This window comes from Strongylocentrotus purpuratus, unplaced genomic scaffold (genome assembly GCF_000002235.5).
Source record: "Strongylocentrotus purpuratus isolate Spur 01 unplaced genomic scaffold, Spur_5.0 spur5_scaffold_3, whole genome shotgun sequence".
In the NCBI taxonomy this organism is placed as follows: domain Eukaryota; kingdom Metazoa; phylum Echinodermata; class Echinoidea; order Camarodonta; family Strongylocentrotidae; genus Strongylocentrotus; species Strongylocentrotus purpuratus.
In genome coordinates, this window is record NW_022145609.1 from 3,949,704 (window position 1) to 3,959,394 (window position 9,691).

Here is a 9,691-nt window from a genome sequence, read left to right on the forward strand (position 1 = left end):
TTCTAGGAAATGCAGTTGGATGAAAAGACTCGTCCAGAGCACAAAATGTATAAATGTTACTAGTCATATTTTTTATTACATACAGGTAGAACCGCACCGTTCTATGTGATATGACGCTGGTAAAAACACTTACAACCTTATTAAGATTTAATTGTACCTATTTTGTAGTCAAGATATGTCAAATAAGAACTCCTCCACGTCACTGACTATATGTGAATATTTCTTTACGTACCTCAACAGTTGACTAAATTAAATAGATCTTGTGTAAAAAAAATATAAAACATCTAAATAGCACCAATTTGTTTTGTTTGCTAGTTGCAAGTAAGAGCTGTTGGGCTTATGAAATTGAGTTTTTATTTTATTTTACAGAAGGAAGCAAGTATAAAAATGTTTTGTAATCAAGAGAATCTTGTTTAGCAGGACCATATAGCAGCTCCCTTTAATGCGAAAACTGTAGATTAAAAAAAAAAGATAACGGCTCATAGTTTTGTTTATTAGTGTGGAAGTATGTGCTGCATGTAACATGAATTTGCTTTTTAATGTTTCAGCACCTCCCGTCGGAATCAGCAGAATGCAGGAGTGGAGTGACCCATTATATGATCTACTACGCTCCCCCTGGTTCAACTTCTCCAAACTCTATCCTAGTTTTTCGTGACACTAGCTCCTACACGATAAGAGGGTTAGACACCTATCTGGACTATACCATTCAATTGACTGCATTAAATAAAGACGAGGAGGGTGACAAAAGCAGTGAGACTATGAGCAAAACACTTGAAGAAGGTTGGTGTTAATCTTAGGATGTATTTTTTCGTGAGGGTAAGGGAGTTATTGCTTTGCTTTTTAAGTGAAACAGTTAATATTCTTGTAAATATTTTTGTTACAACCTTCGTCCAACATGTTTTTTTTTCTTCGGTTAATACTACTTTTGGTTCATTACTACCAGTTTCATCTACAAATTTAATTGATCTTGATAGAGAGAAAATCATTCATTCTGCTAAATTGCAAACTGTATGGTTCGTATATTGCTAATTCATTAAACTTAACTCGAGGACTACAGTTTGTTAGAATCAGACCTCGGTATAACTTCTTTGTTAAACTCAATTTCTGAGTATGTTTAATTCCAGCGTCGGGTTAGATGTTAGTGGAGTACGGGCCAGCACGTGAGATATCAGAGGATATCGGGAGCAATGAAATCTGTAAATATATCTTTAGCAGTGATTGTATACTAAATTACTTTGCCTGCACAATATAAATCATATACATGACTCTTTGATGCATTAGATTACTATTTCCTTTATGTCATTACATTTTCATTGTGATTCAAACCCCAATGTAATTTTATACACAGTCGCTTTAATTGCAATTAAAATAGATTTTTTTTCTGGAATTAGACATTGTACTAACCTATTAAAACGAGAGTAACAAAAGTAATTGATATTCCGGAATGTCAATACATAAGTCTACCATATTTCAGCATGACATTGTTATAAACCATTTTCTTCTAATCAGTCGCGCCTGCTCCTATCAATGTGACTATACTGCAGAGTACTACAAGCTCCTTCACTCTATCCTGGTCTACCCCTCTACCATCTAACATCAATGGTAACATTCAGAAATATATCATCCGCTACAAGCGAAATGATCCAGCTGGTGATGGCAATTATAAGATGGAGGAAGAATTGACTGGTGCGTTTGATGTGGAACATACTGTGATGGACCTGGCCAGTGAAATCAATTATACAGTTCAGGTATAGATGTCTCGACATCAATCCTTAGGACCCAACGTTTAAGGGAATATTCATTCTCTTCATATTTTAGTACAAGCTTTCCCTATTAAAGCTAAAGACCAGTTATGGTCATGCAATTGCATAGTGAAAGAAACGTTGTGAAATCGATCAGAAAAGGTTGATCATCTAGCATAGATGTTCTGCAAGGTTCTGGAATCATCAAAATTATAAGAAATTTGGCCAAGTCTTCATAAAGTTAGAAGCACTGTACACAGAAAGATGTACATGGGACTACACACACGTGCGCGACACGTGCATTTGTATCTCTCAACAGGCAAGAGATATACTAATTTACCAAATATATCAATTAGTAGGCGGTTTCCCGTCAAAATTTGTATCGTCATGTAATATTCAAAACATATTCTTTCACATGATTGGTAATAAGAGCTTCCATTTCATTTTTTTACCTTTAAGAACATTTTAGTTTGAGCTGTTATCCTAAGCGCTTTTAGAGAAACTATATACTTTGGGATGAAATTACAAAGTGATTCTCTTTTTTTAATTGTGTCATTTATGTAGCAAGCAATCACCGATTACATGCATGATACTGCATTAAAATAAATTACATTTGAATGCTTTAAAGGCATCTAAAAATTAACTTTCGTATGAGGACGCTTATGATGATTGTAGATTGTATTTTCTCGCGGACTAGAATATCTCATGATTAAGTGCAGCCACGACTTACTAGCTTTAAACAATTCCTTTGTGTGTGGACGATGTTTGTATTGTCAATATTACTACAACACCATATTCTTTTTTCCATGTTTGTCAGGTCCAAACTCTCAATGGAGCTGGTTTTAGTAATTGGTCCGTATCAGTGAATGCAAAGACCATCCTCTCAGGTAAGAGTATGCAACAAATGAAACTTGTTCTACCCTGAATGTTATACTTGAAAACATCGTAGGTAATGTGGGATTTTAAAGGATGTAGAAGTAAAATGCTTTCAGCATTTAATTAATTGTTCCTTTATTTCCGTATTTTTTATATTACTCCTGTTCTTTTGTTCCAAATACGTTTGCTTTTTGCGCGATTTATTTTTCCTTTTTTCATACAAGTGTGCCTTCAGCATTTGATTTCAAGAGAATAACGCGCCTTACAAATCTCATGTATTATTTTTATTATTAAATATATACTAGCTACATGTCAAACTAAAGTAAGTTTGTGACCTTCATAATTATGTTTATAAGTTTGTAGCTTATCAGCGTTGTTTACATATTAATCCTAATATTACGCCTTATTTTCTGTTTGATTGGCTGAGAAAGTTGAATAGTCTGCATTTAATTTTGTATAGTTTAGTATAAGGAGAAATGGAATGTATACATTTTTCTAAAACATTTCTTTGTTTCAATTTTTTGTGAGACTTTATGAAACGATAAGAAAAGTTGTAATTTATGGAATATAATCTACACTGTTGCTCATAAAGTTGGAAAATAATGTTTAACCAAATTTATGGAATTATTTTGACAAGGATTTATTCCTAATAGATCTAGAAAATAGTATACATTCTCAGATTTTATTGAATAATAATTTGCCAGTGTTTGTTTTGCGTGACTGCTAAAGCATGTGTATGCTACTATGTTTATCGACTAGGGGACCTACGCCCTTAAAGTCATACATGACAGTAATGAGGATTAATGCCCCACAAAAGGGCACTTATAAAGCACATCGACACGGTTTTTATCCTGGGGTCTCACAGTCACTAGGCCATTGCTTTTCCACTGAACCATGACTGTACGCAGCGGGGGCTAGGGTAGGGGGCAGTTTCCACAAATAAAATAAAAAAGAAAGTGCAATAAATTATCAATAATTCATTGAATTTCCCCCCGGTCCCCAACAGAAAAAAAATCTTCTGTGTGCTCATGCTTTGAGCCATAATGCATGGTCGTACAGAGGATTTTTTTATGTTGGGGACCGGGTAAAATGCACTAAATTATTGTGTTGTCGTTAAAGGCTGCAATAGCGAATATTTACATGTTCAAACTTGGGTACCGCATGAATCAATTCTCGACCCTCTCATTGTTTGCTTATTCATTAATAATGCGTGTAATTTGAATCTGCATTCACACTCAAAAATATATGTTTATGCAGGTGATACATTTATATTTAATAATAATGTTTATTTTACTCAAGTTAAGATTAATTTACAAGATGATTATGATCTTATTGATAAATGGTTTGAAATTAATGACATGCATATACACCCGGATAAAGCTGAGGTCAGTGCTTTTGGCTCTAAAAGAAAATTGTATAATAAAGTTTTGTCAGTGAAATATAAAAATAAACTGATTGAATATGTTGATACTACAAAATATTTGGGAGTGACATTATACTCACAGTTGTCAAGGTCAAATCCTATTTCAAATGTTTGTTGTAAAATATCACGCTCTATTGGATATATACGGCGAATAAAAAATGGGTAAGTCATAAAGTCCTTGTTAATCTGTATTACTCCCTTATTTAATCCTATATCAACTACTGCTGTACAGCATGGGGAGGGTGCTCAAAGAATGTAGTACCAGTATTGTGTCCTCACATTTAAAGTAATTACGAAAACAGTTCCATCGTACATGGAATCGTTGGTCACTATACGCCAAACCCCAGAAATGTCAAGTAGTTATGAATGTGTTGTAATCACATGTTTGTATTCGTATATCACTTGTTTAGTTTTTTCTTTACTTGTGTAACTCTCGCAATTTTATTGTTTATATATGTCAATTATCATTTGTATATTGATATTTTCTATTATTTCATGTTAGACTTTTCTCATTACAGCATAATTACATGTATGTTGTTTTGTTGTGCTAAAGGTGGTGATAATGGTTCCAGGAGAACACTAGGGGCTGTGATAGGGGGTGTGATAGTACCCCTCGTTATTATCGTAATACTACTAATTACTTTGGTGATGTATGGAAGGTAAGTAAACTCAACAACAGTAGAACAATTATAGTGAATTGCATGCCACTCTATGATAACAGTTTTACAAATATAGATATGAATTTATTATAAATAAAACATTAAAAAGGGCAGAATACTTGACCAAATCTAAAGGGAGCCAAAACGATAATGAATAAAGCTATTGCAGGATTACCCTATTCGAAAGGCCGTTTGAATATATTGATACAATGAATGGTTTATAATTTATTTATTTGTAATATTATAAGGGTCATCCACAATCATACGCAGTCAGCTGTTATGCTCATCAGGGACCATTCCTACTTCACTTGAGTTTGAGTTTATTAACAAAAAAAACAAAAAAAACTAGAAATTTAATTCGTCATGAGGACGAATTAGGTGGTCTGTCTTCAATTCTTAAGATCAAAGAAAGGTCATAAAGAAGAAAAGGTGAAGAAAAAAATTGTTGGAGACGCCCGGACTCGAACCAGGGTACTCGAGGTCGGAAGTCAAGTGCGTTACCGATATACCAAAACATTTCCTATAGCGATTACACGTTAGCGGAAATGGAATTCTCAAATCCCACTTTGCAAGTGAAATATGAGCATGATACCGGCATCTGATCGAAAAAATAAAGGCCACACCTGTGATAGCTTATTGTCTCAGCTACAACATACTCCATATGGCTCCGTTTAGTCTCATTTCACAACGCCCCCTATCGTCAGAGCATGGTCAGATTCAGCAGCCTAACATGTTAGCCTATGGACGTTTTTTTTAAAAATCGTTAAAAATTCATTTTTTGTTTAAACGAAAAGCACATCCACCCCGACGTACGTTATCACTAGCTCTTTCATTAGAGCCCTCATGTCTCATTGACTTTTGAAAGTTCACCCACCGTAATTTTTCAAAATAGGTTGCAAGCTCGTCATTGCCTATATGTGAAACAAGTCTAACTTTGGACTCAGTTTACCAAGCGATTTGAAGATTATAGGTCGAGCACACGAAACATAAAAAGCATGAATTATCATGGATCACTTCTGCCTATTTCGTTTTGTCCATTTCATCCAACCCCCACCGTAATTTTTCCATGTAGTAAAAGCAAACATTTTGCCGAGTTTAGCAAAAACATGAATATTCATGAACGGTCAGACAATACAGCCTTTTAGTACGTAACGTATAGTGAATGGGAATGTGCGATGATCCGTGTAGGAGGTAGAGGTCAGTGGTTTGTGCTGGCAATGTTCACGCGAGCGAAAATGAGACAATCGGAGCAATATGGACGCTCAGCGAAAACGAAGATAAAACGACGGAGATATTGCTCGCGAAAGACGGGAATGTAGAATCCAGTTTTGAGAAAAAGGCATATCCTTTAGAGAATACACGCAAAATGTGAAAAACTGACATGCCTCCTTTAATCGCAAAAAATACGTCATAATGCCTTTGTCAACATCAAAATTTGTGATAACTGCATTTGTAGCGAATTGTCTCAGCTAGAAAATCGATCAATATTTACAGAGATATAATCAATTTTCCAAAAATATGCTGACGTCATAATATGCAAACTGAAATTTTGAGTTCGGAGGCCATTATTATGACGTCAGGAGTTAATTAAAGGCTAAATGAGACATGATATCATATCTCCGATTCATACTCTATCAAAATATGAAGAAAAAAATTGGAGTCACCTTGCATCCTAAAGAGCTACAATGGATTTTGTATAGGTATGTTTTTACCCATATATGCTATGTATTACAAGAGCTCACACGCAATTACATGTATCTTAAACGGACGCTCATTCCGTTATTAATGTTCACAAAAAGGTGAACAAGGTATCAAAATGCTTGAAAAATTGGGCCAAATATGATGACCGAGAAAATTCGGCGATTCTATGTTGCAAAATATCGGTACACGCGAAAACGCGCGCACATGCGCGTGTGCGCGTCTTTTACGAAACGTTTAAAATGGCCTGAAACGTTGCAAAAAAAAATTGAGACGATTTGGAGCATTTTGAAATTTTGCGCGCGCGCTGACACGCGGACGTACGCATGCGCGCGCGTTTTTTGACCTGAAATTGACCGGACGGATATTGACCTTAATCAAAATAAATATGAATAAGAAATGCCTTTCCGTTATGAAGATATGATCCTGAGTAAAAAGTACACCAAAAAAAAATGGCGCCTGGATGACGTCATGAAGACTTGATGACCTTGAAAATGTTCCTGTCATGTCTTATGAAAATGACCTATGCCCCCCCCCCCCCCACTCAATGTTATTTAGGTACGCATATGCTCGTTCCCCTCTTTTTGAAAGCACCCCCTATCTGAGGACTGCCAATATTTCTGAACCCCCCTTTCGCGGGCATTTCGCGGGCTTTTCCTGCCTTGGAGACACCCCCCCCCCCCTAAATCAGGAAAAAAGCTTAATGTACCCCCCTTAATTCGGAATAATTTCTCAGGAGTCCAATGATGAGAGAAAAAAAGGAAAAACACCCCCTTTTTATATAAATCTCCGGGTGAAAAGTCAAATACACCCCTTTTTTTACAATTCTCGGGCCGGACTTTGTCGCACGAAAAGTACCCCTTTACCGGACATTTTGGCAACACGCATGCGGTCATTCCGACCTCTGAGTGGGGGGCCGGGTACCTATGACTGTTCCAAAATTGAACGAAATAGACTAAACTGATCTTGAGTTATCCTCGGAACAAAAAAGTGGGAACAATAAATAAAAATAAAGAATAAATAAATAAATAAATAATAAAGAAAGAAAATTCTGACGAAAACAATAGATTATCTGTCTACGACAGACCACCTAATTAGTAAAACATAATGTATCGAGCATGATTACATAAAATATAACAATATAACACAAGATCGATAACATTACACATGAATAATATAAACATTGTTTTACAAAGTAAAAATGGAATAAAAGATTATGTGTACACTTTTGTTGTTAAAGGGGGTACCAGAAGTTAGCACAAGTGCTAGTCGAGTCTGGTTCCCTGTCCTAGGCAAGAATTGGTATACTATATTTTACTATACTATGTTATATATATATATATATATATACATGTAACATAAACTATATAAAGAAAGTAAACAAAGAAATATAATAATCATTTAGAAATATTCCTCACTTAATATATACATGTAAGTCAAATTTGTGTCGACTTCCGAATCAGAACCAAACATACAGTAAATAAAAAATATATCATTATCTAGTGATTTTTTATAGACATTCTCTAATCTGAGATTTATTTTTGCCATTTTAAAAAGTCTTAACTTTTGTTTAGCTCAAAGTATTTGGATGTTTCGTTAACCCCTTCCAAAAAGTATTTTCAAATCGTATTCCTCTTAAATCATATGGTATACTATTCCATATTTTCATTCCCATAAATGATATTGAAAATTGACCTTGTGTGGTTTTGCATTTAGGCAGATATAGTTGTCCATGTTCTTTGCCCCTTGTGCCATATCTGTGTTCTATGACCTGACAGTATTCAATTAAGGAGTGAGGAAGATTGCCATTGTATAAGTCATAGATGAAGGTTGAGACAGATAGGAAATGCAGGTTGTAAATATTTAAAATGTTTAACTTTTGGAACAAGGGTTCCTTGGGCTAAAAGTTCTCGCTCTCATCGCCATTTTCTGGGTAAGGAAGATACAATTGACGTTGGTTTTGTATGTGATTCCCAATACTTCAATTCCATACAAAATATGTGGCTGGATTAACGTTTTGTATAATAGCAATAAAATGTTCTGTGCCCGGGGTTCTGTGGCACATGATACCTTATTCTGAACAAAATTCCGACTTTTGAACGAAAATTTCGATTTACTATTTTTATATGTTCAATCCATGAGAGATGCTTATCAATTTGTAGTCCTACAAAAGATGCCTTATCTACTTCAAGTAATTTAGATCCAGATATTTTGAGAGAACCCTTTATTAGAACAGATCTCCTTTTGATTAATTGTTACCTTGTTGGCATAACACCACTGCTGGACCTTATTCAAATCCGTATTCACCTCATTCATATCAATATCTTTCTAACCAGTCTTAAAGGTATGAAACAGGTTTGAATCTTCAGCAAACAACCTGAACGTTGTGTGTTTGCGTGCGTGCGTGTGTGTGTGTGTGTGAGTGTGTGTGCGCGTGTGCGTGTGTACCTGAATCTCAATTGTATTACAAAGAAGGAGGAACTTAATGCGTTTTTTTATTATTGAATTTCACCTCCAGGATCAAACAAAGACGTTTAGAAGCTGAACGAGTCGCGTCCCCACCAAACAATGCACGTGAGACCTCATCTAAGCATGAGAACCCTGTATTTGATGACTCCAACCAAGACCCCAATACCTACGAAGGCCTGAATGCTGATACCCATGCCTACCAAGATCTAAAGAAACCCAACACCGATGTTACCTATCTGGAACCCATAACATCAGATCCGGGAGACACTTACGAAGAAATATAGAGGCAGCCCTAGCGAGGCAGAGGCTTGGGTATGGTGCCAGCATTGATACATGCTGGATCAACAATGATGAACATGATATGTAATGTAATACACAGAGCTGGCAGTATGAAACATGGTGCTCATACTACGATAGTACACTATTTCAATTGATGCAAGAATTATAACGAAACTTAAACAGCTACTTTCAACATGTTATAGAAACAGTAAATATCTTATGTGGTTTTTATATCATTACTTTAGTTTGTAAATTAAGGGATTAAGGGTAAATTAACATCTAAATTCGTCAAGGTAACTGTTATCTACAATGCAAAAATGCCACTTTTCACTTATTCAATACTTTTGTACAATAAACTTTTTTATCTGTTTTTCACTTAAAGCGGTGTAGCATTTCTTATCGTCAGGTTATAGATATGTTTTGTATAGATTGGTTAAAAGTGTAGATTATATAGGCAGGACAAATATTTAGTTGTAAGCTTGTGTAAGAACATACATATTATTCAGTATTAAGGTCTAGTATTAGTCGCCAGCACCATTGTCGAA

The 9,691-nt window shown here is 35.3% G+C and overlaps 1 protein-coding gene across 1 annotated transcript; it reads left to right on the plus strand.

Annotated features, from left to right (window-relative positions):
* Positions 1-1,667: 1,667 nt before the first annotated feature.
* On the plus strand, positions 1,668-9,307 carry LOC115928754. Its single transcript, XM_030996625.1, has 4 exons — positions 1,668-1,748; positions 2,560-2,629; positions 4,595-4,700; positions 8,917-9,307. The coding sequence occupies exons 1-4, from the start codon at positions 1,668-1,670 to the stop codon at positions 9,149-9,151; spliced, it is 492 nt and encodes a 163-aa protein (XP_030852485.1). The 3' UTR covers positions 9,152-9,307.
* The last annotated feature ends 384 nt before the right edge of the window (positions 9,308-9,691 follow it).

Excerpts from the sequence above, each read along its gene's own strand:
- LOC115928754 (XM_030996625.1), top strand. The coding sequence starts at position 1,668 with ATGGAGGAAGAATTGACTGGTGCGTTTGATGTGGAACATACTGTGATG. Across the intron at positions 2,630-4,594 it reads TGCAAAGACCATCCTCTCAG|GTGGTGATAATGGTTCCAGG; the intron begins GTAAGAGTATGC and ends GTTGTGCTAAAG. Across the intron at positions 4,701-8,916 it reads ACTTTGGTGATGTATGGAAG|GATCAAACAAAGACGTTTAG; the intron begins GTAAGTAAACTC and ends TTTCACCTCCAG.